The 17,353-nt window shown below is 35.1% G+C and overlaps 1 protein-coding gene across 4 annotated transcripts in view; it reads left to right on the plus strand.

Moving 5' to 3' along the window:
- Nucleotides 1–17,353, plus strand: part of l(2)gl (LLGL domain-containing protein l(2)gl) — a 437,582-nt gene that overhangs the window by 145,094 nt on the left and 275,135 nt on the right. For all 4 annotated transcript variants that reach the window (XM_090407678.1, XM_090407677.1, XM_090407680.1 and 1 more), the window contains exon 7: nt 3,085–3,241. In XM_090407678.1, coding sequence (XP_090263804.1) covers nt 3,085–3,241 — 157 coding nt within the window. The remainder of the gene's footprint in view (nt 1–3,084; nt 3,242–17,353) is intronic.

A 17,353-nucleotide genomic window follows, 5' to 3' on the forward strand; every position in this document is an offset into this window, starting at 1 on the left:
CACATACACACACACACACACACACACGTGTGTGTGTGTGCGTGCGTGCGTGCGTGTGTGTGTGTGTTAAAGATACCAAGCTATCTTAAACCTGGTTTTACTCCATTTCTCAAGTAAGCAAACAGACAAACAAGTCAAGTTTGCGCCTGCAAGTGTTGCAAGTCTAGCTGATCCTACAGGTAGTGCAAGACCAAGGCAACTCATGGTAAAAGTAGAATAAGCTCTAACCACTAATCTTAATATTTACCCTTAATGCAAAGCACATCTCCTAGAGGAGATGTATGATGCTTTGTATTAAAGGAAAGGGGCCAGTACCCAGACCGGTTTCGACCTTTATTGAGGTCTCATCAGTGGGAGCCAGGCTAGAAATACCAAGATTTTAGTAATACAGAGCTTATAAGTATTTTACCAGAAAAAGTTACCATAAAGTGTTTTAACCTTATTAAATAAAAATCTCAGGAGGAGATATAAATGTAGAAAGTATTTTACCTTGGATATAATAAATGTTAAAGATACCAAGCTATTTTAAACCTGGTTTTACTCCATTTCTCAAGTAAGCAAACAGACAAACAAGTCAAGTTTGCGCCTGCAAGTGTTGCAAGTCTAGCTGGTCCTACAGGCACAAACTTGACTTGTTTGTCTGTTTGCTTACTTGGGAAATGGAGTAAACCAGGTTTAAAATAGCTTGGTATCTTTAACATTTATTATACTCAAGGTAAAATACTTTCTACATATATATATATATATATATATATATCAAGAAATTGACTAATGAAGACAAACTGAGGAAAAATGGGAAGTTCAACCAAACAGAGGTTGTCATGATTAAATTTTTATCTTAGTTAAGGAATGGTTGAAAAATATTGGAATTTTACAAAGATTTCTATTCAAGTTTTGCAGATCATGAAAGCCATATGATAATGTGCCATGGGTGGGGAACTGCTGAAAAAATGCAATAGTATGTGATGTAATAAAATGTATGGAGTGCAATATATGTAATGTATACATCAGGAGCAAATCAGTATATAATGGGATCATACACCTGTCTCCACTGTGGCTTATATAAACCTAGATAGATAATAGCATTGTTATAGAAATCAACATTGAACTCAGAGATATGCTACTATCTTTAAAACTGGTCTGAACACAATTTTATACTGCTAGCTTCTTGTGTTTTGGCTAATTTCTCTTATTCCAGATAAATTTATTCACCTGGTTCCCCACCATATCAGCTTTTGTTTTGCTTTATTTAAAAAAAAAAAAAAAGAATATTATGTTTATAATAATGAAAATCATTATGGGAAAAAAAAAAAAAAAACTTGAACAGGAAAATAAACCAACTGAACCCTCAGTTGTGATACAGAAAACCAGAAAAACATTTCAGCTGTTTTTTCAGTTGCAATTTTTAGTGAAGATATAAAATTAAGTATTGAAGGGTGGGGGGGGGGGGGAGGGATGTGGACAAAACATAAAATATAAAATGGTTTGTAAGAGATTGCAGACTTGGATGTCTTTTTCATGACATGACTGTCAGAAGCATTTGTAAGTAGAGGATTTACATTGTATAATTTCTAATAGCCAACAGAATAAGCTAAGCTGGTATGCCACGGAGCCATGAATAAATTTATCTGGAATAAGAGAAATTAGCCAAAACATTGTAATCTAGTAGTATAAAAGATGTTGTTTAAACCAGTTTTAATTATGGATCTCAGTGTTGGGTTAGAAATAAAGAACAATTGATCAGACTAATGACTACAGATATGAGTTCTAGGAAAAAATTTGCAGAGTAAAAATCACATTAAAGTTTAATATTTTGCATTGGCAGGAACTTGACAGTGTTAGCATCCAGGAATGTGTGAGTAGAGCTAATCTAAGGCAGTATTATTATTATTATTATTATAATAGGTGTCTCCATGGAGTCAGAAGACTCATCACTAGAGACTCTACATTGACACACTACCATTATTCACACAGGACCTATCATATTTATCCTTAGACTCATTCACAGTTGAAGCACTCACAACCACCTCTGGCAATCCATTCCACACATTCACCACCTTCCAGGCCAAAAATTTAGTTATTGACACCCTTGTTAACCACCTTCTTACACAATTTCAAGGAATGACCCCTTGTTCTCTCCCTCTGCACTACACAGAAAAAAAAAAATCATCAGTATCAATCCTATAAAACCCCTTTAATATCTTATATGCATCTATCATATCTCCTCTTATACTTATCAGCTAGTTTTTGGAGCCCATAGACCTTCAGTCCTATCCTCATCCACAGATCTGCAACAATCTTTGTCACTTGCCTTTGGATCCTCTCCACCACTTCATCACTAAGGAATCCAGGTGACCAGATCTGTGTACAATAGTCCAGAAGTGGCCTTATTTCATGCCTTATAAAGTGGAACAATAACTTCCCTATCCCTTTCCTATTTATTAGTAAAATAAAAAGAAAGAAAAGTAAACCTCATCATGTAGTACTGTCATAATATTCTGTACATTCCTTGAGGTAAATACAAAAAATTGTTGATAATTTCTAATGAAGTTATGTTCTTTTACACAGATTTCGTTATACGATGTCATGGAACCTTATAGAGAACAATATATATATATATGATATAGTTTGTACTGAGTTCTAGATCTGCAGTTAGAATTGAAGGATTTAAGAAAATGGTTTAAATTAAATAAGGTGTAAGATGCAGTACTGCCTAGTTAATGGAATATTACCAAACAGGTATTAAGCATAAATGGCAAGGAAAGCCAAGATCTAGGTGGATTGATCATACTGGGTACTGACAAATAAGGCCAGTTTAGAAAATTGTAATGAATGTTATGGTATTCTGTGTTGCTTTGAATCATATACATGTTCATTTCATTCTCCATCACCTGAAACTTGAATACTGGGGACTAAGATTGATTACTCATTCACATATGCATACATTTCAGAAAAATGCGATTTAAAATGCTAGAATTTTCAAACTGTTGAGATGAATTTTTGTTATTTTAGAGCAGTTATTGATCTGTAACATCTATAGCTAAAATATTCATTACAGTTTTGTTTAAAATAATTTTTTCATAGTGTTCCAGATAACCAGAAACTTAATCCAAGAGCAGTAGAAGCAATAGCTGAACACCCAACAAATCCAGATAAAATTCTTATTGGATATAAGCGTGGTTTATTAGTAATATGGGATATAGCAGCATTAACATCAGAGCAGACGTATGTTGCAAACCAGGTAATCATTTGTTTGAGAATAAGTTGTCATATTTGCTATATATATGATCTATCAAATTTAGTGTAGATACCTTTTTTTTAATTTGCTACCACAAATGAAATATATGCAAGTTTATGTGAAGATGATGCAAAACATGGTGTGTGATGGGCAAAAACTTCGAGTATGAGAGCGTTGGATGTGGTAATGGGATCAGCAGAACTTTCAGTAACCGAGATGGTCATGTTCCCTCCAATTCAGTCTCGACTTGGAAGGTTGCAAATATGGAAATTTTCAATTAAGGAAGGGGGTATATGAGGAATGGAACTACAAAGCATGCGATTGTGACAAGCTTAGGAAGAGCCTTGAAGCAGTGCCATAGCATAAGAACCTACAAGAGAAGTATGTTGATAGTGGTTGGAAGATACAGTCAAGGGAGTATCTGAAGGAATATCAGTCAGTATGCACAGTGTCAGGAAAATATATTAGATAAGAGTTAGATGGATGAGGGATATCATTAAGCAAAAGCTGGGGGGGGGGGGAATGTTCTGGATGTGTGTGTGTGTGTGTATGTATATAACCACCTGGCCAACCACAGCCGGCATGATTGGCCGAGTGGTTAGCGTGCATGCTCTCCAGCCAAAAGAGGCTCTGGGTTCGAATCCCACCATAGGCATGGATGTTTGTGATTGTCTGTGAAAAATACTAGCAGTGGTGGCGAACGGTAGATGGCATTGGTGTAGTTGGTGGAATGAGTGGTGGAGACGGAGAGTTGTAGAGTAGGTGCCCTCCCTCGATGAGTCTTTGGACTCCCTGGAGGTGTGACGAATAATATGAATAATTATATATATATATATATATATATATATATAAAAATAAGGAGAAAGGTTTGTTTCAATAATGGAATACCGTGAGTTGGCATAATCAGTAAATATAAAAACAGAGGAAAACATGTAAAACACTTAATATAAAATTTTTGCCTAAATGTCGTTGCCATCTTAGTGAAGGATTATAGAATGGCAATTAAACAATAATAGGTAATTATAAAAAAAAGTGCTGCCTTAGTAGCTAATGTAAGAAAACTAAAAACTCTCAATTTCCTAACTTAAACACACACACATGTGTAAATTAAAATTTAAAATTTTTAAATCTTCTAATCTTTCTATCTTCCATAAAGGGGATAGACATAGACCATCTGATCTGTTTAAGTTAGGACAATGAAGTCAAAGTTTCATACTTTGACTTCATTTTTATAAAGACGGTCTATGAGGAAACAACTTTTATGAAGGACTCTTGTCTTGTTCCAATAAGCTGTTTAGTCCAGACTGATTAGGCTCATGTTATTTAATGTAAGGCTTGTGTTCTTCTATATGAATAAAAGCAGATTTTCTGGTTTGTCCAAAATAAGATAATTGGCAGCAAGGAATCAGGTAGTTGCCTGTAAAAACTACAGGTAGAAGCTTGTCCTTAGGAGAAGCGAGAAAGGTGGAGGTTTTTCTGATAGGGGAAAAGAATTAAAGTAGGATGAAGAACAAAGAAAAACGCTTTAAACAGTGCTTGGTTGTTGTCCACCCTAGGTGGTCAACAACCAAGCTGTATTGTCTTCTGAAAGTTCATGAACCAGTTTCTCCATTAAGACCAGTCATTGACTGTATAGGATGTCCCACTTATAAGATATCTAAATACTTACCCAATTTACTTTCTACTTCTACTAGAAGAACTTCTACTTATATAAAAAGTACCATATGAATTTTAAAAATGAAATTTGGGATCTTCATCTAGATGCTTCCGATGTTATGATCAGTTTAGATATTGTATCTTTGTTTACTAACATTTCTTTATCGGATATCATTGAATTACTTGAAGAATTTCCTTCAGATGCTGTTAAACTATTTGATTTTATTATTCATTCTGGTCATATAAATTCATATTTAATCATATATAATTTATGACTTATGCAACCAGAATTATAATTATATAATTCTGGTTACATAAGTCCTTTCTTCATAGAACATGTTTATAATGAAACATGTGAAACCTTACTTCATTGTCCTAACTTAAACAGATTTGATGAGCTATGTTTTTCCTCTTTGTCTTTGTTGGAGATAGTACTCTTTAAATCTGCTAATGTTTCCTAACTTTATTTATTTATTTTTATTTTGTGTGTGTGTGTTTTAGTTAGGAAATTATTGACCTTTTTTTAGCTACCTTACATTAGTTACTAAGGTGACACTTTAGAATTGTCTGTTATTGTTTAATCACCATTCAGTAATCCTGTACTCTAGATGCCTATTTTTCTATAAGTTTTTTTTAAGTGAGTTTTCCTCACTTAAAAAAACTTATAGAATAAATATAAATAAATAAATATAAAAAACTTATGTTTTTTATATTTATTTTGAAGGAGAAAGGTGATCAGCTAACTTATTAGCAATACAAAGCTCAGGTAAGAAAGGTGACTAGCATGGTAATATGGAAAGATAATTTTAACACATGTTGATGGTAGTAAGGTGACAGGAGGAGATGAAATAGTTGAGTTACTTAGTGACACTTCTCAAGGGTGTATTATCCAAATTGAGGATGTTACTGTAACACATGTGACGAGAACTGATGTGAAATGTATTTAGGATATTGCATGATCTCCATGTAAATCTGGCCATGGGATTAGATCACCTCCTACCATACCATAATCTGAGTACCATATGCTTCCTTTAGTTTTTCAACAAAAAAAAAACTCTAGAAAATTGCTAAACTGTCTCCTGTTGTCATCTCTCCATTTGTTTGTAAAATTGTGCTCCAGCACTAAAACCCATCCTATCTGTTTCCAGAATGTATTATACATTGCTGGCACTTATCCCAATGTATAGAATAAGCACATATCCAGCCTATTCCAAAAAGGGACATAGAAGTCTTCCTTCAAATTACCAATCAGTTGTCATCACCTTAATCCTCTCCAAAATAATGGAGAAAGTCATCACTTGCAAACTTGCTACCTAGAGATCCGTCAGTTAATCAGCAACCACCGGTATGAATTCTGTCATTCAAGATTCACAGGTGGCCTCTTAGCTTACATCACCTGCCACTGTACATGTGCAATAGAAAGGTTCAGAGAAACTTGTGCTGTCACTCTTGACATTTCCAGAGTTTTAATTGCATCTGGCATTGAGACCTGCTAAACAGACTATCATACTCTGTTCTGTAATTGGGTTGCCAGCTTCCACTCTAGTTATTCACTGCATACCACGTTTAATGGATCCCTCTTGTCGAGCTTCACAACCAATGCAGGAGTACTTCAGGGCTCTCTCCTATCACTTACCCTCTTTCTCATTTACATAAATGACTTACTCTCAATCACCTGTAATCCTATTTGCAACTTTGCAGACTATAGTGCTATCCATTCATCCTGCTCCTTTGACAAACCATGCAGTCTGCAAATATACCAAGCATCAAGATCATCTACAACTAGTGTCTTAAACATTGATCTACATACTATCCTTCAATGGAATGAGGATAATCTGTTTACGTTCAATGCCACTGAAACTCAGTCTTGCATCTTCTCTTGCAAAAGAAATCTCAGCTTGCATTCCCTTACCCTAAGTAATACACAAATCATCAGACACGATCAGATCTCGCTGCTTAGATTACTAACATTCACCTCCAGTCTCTATTGGCACAAACACATATCAGTAGCTTCCTCAACATCCAAAAATCTAGGCAATCTCTTTCATTCAAGATGCTATTTTACACCCAACCAACTCTTAACTATATACAAATCCTAAATCCTCCCATGCTTAGAATGCTGCTCACATGTTTGGAGTGGAGCACGCACCTTGGACTTCTGTAAAGATTATTGATACTGTCCAGAGGAGAGCAATTTGGCTTATAGACAAATCCCTCTTAGAGATTCACTTTAACTTCTCTCTTGAAGACTCGGTGTTTCAGCTGTCTATTCTACAGGTACTTCATTGGTCTGCTGAACTGAACTGCAACCACCATTTCTACACTTTCTGTTGCACCTAATAATAAAACAGCATCTTCCCAGTACTCTTTTACCGTGCAACTGCAATTGCACTGAACCTTATTTTATCCTTTCTCTTTTATTCCATCTTCTGAAACAGCCTTCCTCATGAAGTACTCTCAGACAACTGCAACCTGCAACTCTTCAAAAAAAAAAAAAAAAAAAGTCAACAAACTTCTGTGAACCCACCACTCATGTGCTTAGAGGCCCTTCAACCTCTTGTATACGAGATTGATATAAAAAAAAGAAAAAAGATGGCATATCGGCAGGCAATAAGGATAAAAGAAGATATTAAGAAAAGAGAAGATATGATCCAAAAAATCATTGATGAAAATAGAAACCTCAGAATTCTAAGAAATAATCTTTCATTTGGAAGAAAGAATATTATAACTCTTGAAGAACAGAATGGAAGAAAATTATTTAACAAACAAAACTCGGCAATCAACGGAAAAAATGGACTATGACCATACCTCTGATAATCCTCCATTAGAATTCTTTGAAATTGAAAAAGCATTAAATCGAATGAAAAACACAAAAGCTGCTGGAGAGGATGGTTTAATAATAAAGATGATTAAAGAAGGTGGGGATATTCTAAAACAAGAATTGAAAATCCTCTTCAATAAATGCACTAAAAAAGGAGAAATGCCCCAAATATGGAATAATACAAACCTTATTTTACTGCATAAAAAAGGAAGTAAATTAAAACTAGAAAACTACAGATCTATTAGTTTGTCCCATATTTATAAACTTTTCATTAGAATTATAACCAGTAGATTAGAAACAAGATTTGATTCAATACAACCTTCTGAACAAGCTGGTTTCAGAAAGAACTTCAGTGCAATTGATCATATTCAATCAATAAGCCTGCTTATTGAAAAATGCAATGAATACAACTTTCCTCATCACATGGCCTTTATAGATTTTAAAAAAGCTTTTGATTGCATAAAAACATCATCAATAAAAGAAGCCCTTAGAGATTATAGCACCGAAAAACAGTTTATTGGCATAATAAAATATATTTATGAAAAATGCTACAGTAAATATCATTCTCAATGAAATAAATGAAAAATTTCACACAAATCAAGGAATGAGGCAAGGAGATGCCTTTTTCCCAAACTCTTCACATTAACACTGGAACAATTTAGAATGGTCCAATAAAGGACTCAATGGAATTAAATTAAACAACTTAAGATTTGCTGAAATTATTGCAAACAATATGAAAGAGTTAAATGATAGAAGATCTAACAACTAAATCACTAGAAATGGAATTCCTTAACCCTGAGAAAACCAAAATAATGACAAACCCAAAAAGTATACAGTGCAACACATTATTATTAAGTTAAACAATAAAGAAATTGAAATAGTAGATGAGTATGTATACGTAAGAAAATTGTTTCTTATGTTTACATAAGAAAAAAAAACAAGAATTAATGGAAAAAGTGAAAAGAAGAATAGGAATGGGATAGTCAGCTTTAGGGAAATTGAATAGATTTTTAAACAGCAATATGCAACCTGAGAATAGAGTAAGACTGTTCAACCAATGTGTACTTCCTTTTATGACATATGGAACAGGAACTGGCCAATCAAAAAAAGAAATAATAGATAAAATGCAAAAAAACAGAAGAATGGAAAGATATCTGTTAAATATAAGATAAAATCGAAAATGAAGAAATAAGAGTTAAAACAAAAATTTTTAGATGTTGGAGAAAACTTACTTCATAAGAAATGGAAATGTGTGGGACATATGCAAGACTCAAGGACAATAGATGGACAAAAAGTTTAACTGGAGTGGTAGCCATATGAAGGTAAAAGATCTGTGAGAATACCTGAAAGAAGATGGTCAGATATAAGGAAAACAACTGGAATTCCCTGGTACCAACAAGCTCAGGATAGAAACAGATGGAGAGAATTGGAGGACACCTATAGCTAGAAGTGGCTATAAAAAGGGTTAAAAAAGAAGAATAGTGTGAATGCCAATTTCAGACTGGTGTAGTACCTGTCTGTAAAAATGTGCATCCCTGTTCCTTTTCCAGGAGAATTAACATTTGGTCACCTGCTGCACAATAATCCTGCTTGTGAAAGGAATTGGGTCTTAACAGGTTAGTTGTAGTTTGTGCACCGAAGTATGGTTCCAGCGTAAACATACCCATTTCTTGAGTCAGCCAAAACACTGCTCAGAATGACTAGTATGAAACTCTTTCCTTCCAAGCATGCTGTGGGATTGTTGAGTGAATTCTTACCTTTAAATGCCACCATAAAAGAAACGGTCTACGTGTTACAGAGGAATTTGTCTGCATCATCTGGGAGATTCCATTTGATCTGTAGGCCACGACAGACATAATGCAACTGAGCTAGCAGCCAGTACCAATCTCTCATCTTACAGATGACATCAGACCTGTGTAACTAATCTGTTACACATGGGCACTGAGTGCAAAAGGTTAATATATCGAGCGAATAACAGTAGTCCATAGACTGATCCCTGGGGAATGCCACTACTTACTGCATATCCTTTTTTGTGCCTTATGGTACGTAAAGGAGAGATCCGTTTATTCCAGATACCTGTCTTGTTCCACTACTTCTCTTGTTCTTCTGCCTTGGATAAAAAAAAAATGTCTCGACTCTGCAATAATAAATTTAGTTTAATCCTTTATCCAAGTGTGAGCAAACAAGTTGCCCGGTGTTGTACTACCTTACCCCAGTCCTGAAGATACTTTCAGGTGCAAACTTTGTTTGCTCACACTTGGATAAAGGATTAAACTAAATTTATTATAGCCTAACCAAGTGAAAAAGAAACTTTCAACGTCTTTACTCTGCCTTGGGATGGACTTGCCCCATGCCAGTCCCTTTCCTATAAAAAAAATTTTCTGATTTACGAAAACTGAGAGTTCAAGTAATCCAGTATACTAGGAAAACCACTGGTCACCTTAAATCTGGCAGACTCCCTCCTATATACCACTTTCTGATAACTGTCTGTCAGTTTCCCTGCTATCCGTGTCAATAGTTAGTATATATTCAAATCCTGTATCCTCTAATTCAGGGCTGTCCACCCTTATGTAATCCGAGGGCTGCATTAAAAAAAAATTTATCCGAGGGACAAATCACAGCGCGTATCTAGTAATTTGGTGAACAGCAGCTACACAACTTCGAAAGCTGAACAAATAAACAACACTAATCGTATGCTCACGTTCCCCATGAGCACCTGGAGCATGTGCATTGAAACAAAACAGTATGTGAATGCTTCTTTGACACATCTAATATTTGAAAAACATGTGGGTATATAGTGATAAACACCAAATAAAATTATCAACATCGAGATTATCAATTAGTGATAGAATTAACATATCTAATACGCATTTGATTATAATTGTTTTATTTTTTTGCTCTTGAAAATCGAAACCCACGGGCAGTGCTTTGGACAGCCCTGCTCTAATTTATGCAATAGCTTTTCATGTGATATCCTACAAAATGCCTTTAGAAGAAAGTTTAACATTATCTCATTGTATTCATCCCTTTATCCAACTGATTTGTGGCATTGTTATAAAATATGAAAAATTACTCAAGCATGCTTTCCATTTAGTAAACCCATGTTGTTCCTCACTAAGTATTGCTTGGAATTGATTCTTGCCAACTTTTCTAAAATCTTCACCATCACTCCAGAGATACTGATTAGGTTGCTAGTTTCATATTAGTTTTTGCACCACTCCTTTACAGTGGGATTATTATATTCCTTCCTGTGGGATATTTTCTGTGTTAAGACTCAAATTATGCAACTAGGTAAAGAGCCTAACCATTTCAGCTGGCCATTCCTGTAGCATACATGCTGATAATCAATTGTCCTTGTTACCAGATTTTTGTTGTCCACATTATGCAATAGCTTGAGAATGTCCTTTTCATGTCTCTCTCCATCCAATATAGCACTGTGATTCATCTTGCATACACCAGGTTTATAGATGTCAGTGAAGCTAGTGTTCATTATTTGAATATTTGCATCTGCTTCAGACACATGTATGCTGTCTGCATTGAGTAAAGTTATTCTCCACTTTCACTCCTCCTTGCAACATAATAAAATTCTTTTGGGTTGCTTTTAGCCTGCATGAACAGTTTCTTTTCATACTAAGACTTTGCTTTCCATATAATGCTCATAACTTTTCTAGTGTTTTGTATATTTCATAACTTTTCTCATCCTTATTCTCACGTCATTCCTTCCATTATCACCTTATGGATTTGTTGCTTAATATGGTTGCACATTTGTTTCACTCTCATGCTGTTTGTTCTTTGAACTCCAGCGACACATTCAGATACTGAATCATTTAATCACTGTACACTGTACATTGCTTATATCTTTCTCAAATTAGTAACTGATATCTTAGAACTGAACATATATTCTCCTGAGTTTGTTATAATTTTCAGATTTGTAATTCAGCAATTTATCTTTACTTAATTGGAACACCCATAGCTACTTCCCAGCACAGTACAGCATGATCACTGTCACTAATTGGTGGGAAATTAGTCAGTCTTAACTAAGATCTATTCAGTCTAACACTCTTTGACCTTGAGTTCTCTCTTTCATATGCTGCTTGGAAAAAAAAGTCATCTTACAATGGTGAATTCTTCTTCATTCTTATTCTTGCCATGAGTTTTTCTCTTTGCCAATTTAAGTCATCTGATTACTTGTTTAGTACCTATCATGGTAATTTGGCAATGCATTTTATTATTCCCAGTAACTGCATTGCTACTCTGTAACAACACCCACCATATATTTCATCCTATTAGCCTCCACTTTATACTAGATAGTCTCAGTGCTGCATGGAACATTATTGTTTTCATGAGTTTCTATCCCAGCTGGATTCAAATCTGACCTCATTAGTAGAACCCCCCCCCCCCTCCCAACCATTTCCTGTCCTTCCTGAAAATGCTATATCCCTTACACTTTACTCCAGTTGCTACAGCCGATTCAGGTTTCCTAATGCTGTAATTTTAGGCCAGAATACATTAACAAAGGTAGCAAACTGAACCTCTTTGTTCCTGATACTTCTTGCATACAGGCACAACAAATTAAGTTTTTTTTTTTTTTTTTTTTTTTTTTTCCATATTCTGCTTGGTTCAGTTTGATAGCTTTCTTCCCTCCTCCAACTCTATACATCTGAGTACAATTTGTACATGTCTACCCCTTCGCCAAATTCATAATCATGTTTATTGACATTGATATTATCACATTTTGGTACATTAGCTGCACTTAATGCAGAATCTCTCTCTACCTGATGCCAAATCTATTCAAGTTCAGGCCATTCCTCTTATACAAGTCCTTTGTACCATTAGGCTCATCTCATAGCCTTAATTGAATTGGCTCTAAAAATTATAACCACCCATTCATCAAACTCACTCCTCCAATTCATCTAAGAACTTGCACCCGTGTCTTCTACATGGCCTGTATATCGCTTCCTTCAGCATTCTCTCCTCCAGTATTTATCACTATTTAAAATCATTTTTTCCTATAAACACTACCAGCTCCATCTTGATTATATTCATTGTATCCTTAATTTTTGCTCTGAGAAAACTAAGTAGCAGCTGTTATAAGTATAAATTTAATGAGTGAGTCGCTATACCACATATGTATTTTTCCCCTTGCATTCCACTTGTTTTATCTTATTATTATTGCTTAGTGACATCTTACTAACTTCTGTGCTTTTCTGCCTCTTTATTTTTTTTTTTTAGTCTGAGTTTTTTTATACATTTCTCAAATTTTTAATCACTTGTCAGTTATCTAATAATTTATTTTAGTCTTGAAATTTCACATATCAAATTGTTTTCTATATCTTCATTAGTATTATTAATATTAATTTTCCAATGGTTTTGTTCAGCTGGGCAGAAGTTCTTATCACTGACGACATCTACTTTGGCTTTGATGCTGCCTTGTTGTTCTGATGGGTTTATGGTTCCATTTTATACACTACCACACACACACACTAATAAATACATCAAATATGGTAAATACACTAAAAACCACAATAATATCCCAAAAGTATGTTAATTAATCAAAGAAAACATTCAAGAAAATTGTCAATCTTACAGGAATGTTAAGCACTTCCAATCTTTGAAATCTTGTCCATGATAGATTGTATATGTAAGCAAGTGATACTGTTCCTGTATATTCCTGTTTTTGTTCTTAAAATTTTTTGATTTCTAGCCATTTTTTGGAAAGAGAACACTGAGGTGGTAGAGTTCCTGGCCTTTTTTCTGTTTTCTGCTGGAAATGTTATATGCTTTCTCATTGTTTTTTTTTTATAACTTTTTTTTTGTGACTGATGGTAATGGAACATTTCATCAGAGTATCTTCCAGAGTGTGTTGGCTTCCTGTTGACTTGAATGGTTGTTTATTCTCTTCAGAGACCTGCAGGTGAATGTCTAGTCAAAATTTTGACTTGGTTTGTAATTTAACATTGAACTTTGTATGTGTGAATTTGTAATTCTGTAATCATTTTGCTTAACTGGTCCTTATAATGAGTAAGTCATCCGCATAGCTCAGCCAAAGTTTGTCATGATTCATAGTTCTCCAGGACATGATTTTCAAATGATTACGTAAACCTTTTGGCTAAAAGTGGAGATAGTGATGAGCCCACTGCTAGGCTTTTTTGCATGCAGAAATTGTAAGAAAATATGTTGCTGAGAGAGTGTTCAAATAACATCAGTGTCCAGTGGAAATAGTTCTTATAATAGTTTTGTGGGTTTCTATGTGAGGTATGATGTTTATGCCTGTGCAGATATCGAGAGAGAGAGAGAGTGAGGAGGTTGAATATCTGCATCCAGTGTGGGCTGAAGTGGTATGAACTGTTTGTTTATCTGTGGACTGCTGTGAATTCTAGAAACTAGCAGATATATATAGATACGAGATACTTCTTGGTATCCTCATGCTATTTTACAGTCTTCAATCAAATTGTTGGTCATTGCAGGTATGCCAGATTGGGTCATGGTCCAGTAGATTGTAGGTGTTTGTCATTGAGTAAGTTCTTTTTTCATGATTATTGTGACATTTCCTTTGTTTGCTTTTGATTCATATTTTCTAAATGTTAACCATTTCATTTTTGAGATGGTTTTGTGTGTTTAGTTTTGAGAAGTATGGCTGCTGTCTGAATGCAGATTAAATCCATCATCTTTTGGTAATTCCTTTAGTTCCTTCTTCTTCTTTACATTAGCAATGATGTCAGTCTTGAGGATGAGGAAAAGTTGTAACTTTTGACAAGATCTATGTTAGAGGTTTCATGGAGTGAAAACAGCACTAAGAAAAGTTTAAAAGTAATGTTTTTTGTCTCAGTCAAAAAAAGGCATCTTCAGGGAGTATAATATAAATTATATCACACACACACAAAATAAGCAAAACAAATTCAAGGTAGAAACTCAGTAGGCACAAGCCCTAGAGTACTAACTAGCATTTGCTTCTGCTAATGCATCCATCAACTCATCACAAGTGCTTTCAGGGATACTCAGAATGGAGCTTTTGACCATTGTTTTGGATAATGGTCCAAATATCCATGCTCAGTATTAAAGAATTCATAAAAATTAAGAAATAGGCATATCAGAAAGTTAGCAGTCTCTTAAGTTCAAAAGCCCAACCTCAAGTTCACCCTCTCCATCCATGTTGTAAATACTGTATTATCAAAAAAAAAAAAAAAAACTTCATGAAGTAGCTCTCGCTACCTTTTGTTTCAACACAATTTTGCTATAGCATCCAAACGAGTACTAGTATTAGATGTCATTCTCTTTTTGGTAGGGAGATATACCAAAAGTAATCTTTCAGCTATCCCTCAGGAGTATATATATATATATATATTAGTCATCACCAGAGCAGACAAGGGTGGAGCTAATGTAATCCTCAGCACCAGCAATATATCATCATCATATCCCCTCATCCCCCCCGGGACAAGTTGAGCCTCCCCCACACACCGAGGGGACCTACAGCTATTTAATGCAGCTGGGTTACCACTCCTTGCTGCATCCCTTAGGGGCAGTATTTCTGACTGTAATCTGTGCGTATTCATGGGGCCGGTTTGCCTGTTCTGGGGGGCGAAAAACTAAGTTTCCAGATGAAAAAACTCCCTACCTCTGTATGAGACTGACTAACTCACCTATAGTCAAAAGAGCAGATAAAGAGGTTCAAAAAAAAAAAAAAAATCATTGACGGGAATCAAACCTAGGTCTTTCCAACCAAAGGGCTTCGTCTATACTGACTGAGCTATGGAGGCTCTCAGCAACATATGTATGTATATACTGTATGTGTAATCACAAAATGGATGTCATTCTTAGAGACAAGTCTGCTTATATTCCATTAGATAATGATTCCACTAAATACCATTTAAGACATTAAAAACTTGACTATAAAATATCTATTTCATCTCCTGAAATTGCCCAAAAAAAAAAAAAAAAATCACTTTGAGCCCATTAGTTCTCTCCTCCCTCTAAATATACAGCTTACCAAAAATCCAGAAATTTAATTATCTTAAACTTATAATAAATGTTACTGATTCCATCTCGTAGATTATTTGAACAGCGAAATCTCTTGTCTCCCTAACTGGTCATACATAACTGGTAATTAGTTTATGGAATTAACAACGCATATAAAGTATATTAATTAAAGGTAACTTTAATGAATAACTTCTATATTTCGGCAACGTCACGTTGCCATCTTCAAGAACATAAAAGATATGTTCCTAATATCTTTATGTTCCTGAAGATGGCAACATGACGTTGCCGAAATACAGAAGTTATTCATTAAAGTTACCTTTAATTAATATACTTCTATGTGCGTTGTTAATTCCGTAAACTAATTACCAGTTATGTATGACCAACATATAAGCCTTGCTACTAGAATAACTGGTCATACCTTTTCTTTATATAAATAAATATAAATTCTACACATTTTGAAACTACTACCATAAAATTTAATTATAAATACTAATACACTATCTGATCAAAACTATCTGGACATCCCTTTGCAGTAGTGAATGTGGCTATATACATTACAGCCATACTGACTTGCTATCTTCATAGACAGACATCAACAGTAAAATGGGCTGTACTAAAGCGTCAAGTGATTTTCGATGTATTATCATATGATGCCACCTTTGCAACATCTCAGTTTGGGAAATTTGTACCCTGCTGCAGCTGTCCCAATCAACTGTAAATGATGTTTTTGGGAAGTAGAAATGCTTAACAACAACACAATCACAATGGTAGTTCACATAAAATCATAGAACAGAACTGCTGAGTGTGTGTCCTGAAAAAATTGCCTGTTCTCAGTTGAAACATTTGCAACTGGGTTCTGAATTGCCTCGCAAGCCATGCCAGCACACCACAGCTATTTGGAAACAGAAGAACATAAGAACACGGGTTTCCATGGCTGTGCATCTTCCACAAGTGCAATATAACATTGATGCTAGATATTGGGTGGAGTAGTGTAAAGCTCACTGCCAATGGAAGCTCGAATAATTGAAATGTATTTCTGTGCTTCACATCTGACAATCCAATGGACAAGTCTGGGTTTGGTAGATACCAGGAAAATGCTATCTGCTTGGCAGAAGAGGCATGATCTGGGGCTGTGTTTCATGGTTTGGACTGAGTCCCCCTAGGTCCATTAAAAAGAATCTTAATGCTATGGTCTATAGTGACATTCTAGACAATCGCAATTCTCTGTGTCCTACTTTATGGTAACAGTTTGAAGGCCATTTTTCTATGAACATAACAATGCCCTCATCCACAAAGCAACGTTTGTATGTAGAAATGTTTTGATGAGATTGGTGATGAACTTTACTGGGCTGCACAGAGCCCTGATCTCAACCTCATTGAACACCTGTGGAATGAATTGGAATGCTGATTATGATCCAGATTGAATTGCCCAACATCAATGACCAACCTCAATGTCCTTTGTGAAGATTAGAAGCAAATTACTGCAGCAACATACCAAAATCTAGTGGGAAGCCTTTTCTGAAGATTGAAAGCTGTAACAGCAAAGGATGGACCTAAATGCAGATCTTAGTGCTTTTCATATTAGAGGTGGGATGAGCAGGCATCTGGATATTTTTGATCAGATAGTTATCTTGGTCAGCTTAGACATCGCCTCACTGTTT

This window comes from Typopeltis vanoorti, chromosome 17 (assembly GCF_054136105.1).
Source record: "Typopeltis vanoorti isolate ZY-2024b chromosome 17, IOZ_Tvanoo_1.0, whole genome shotgun sequence".
Classification (NCBI taxonomy): domain Eukaryota; kingdom Metazoa; phylum Arthropoda; class Arachnida; order Uropygi; family Thelyphonidae; genus Typopeltis; species Typopeltis vanoorti.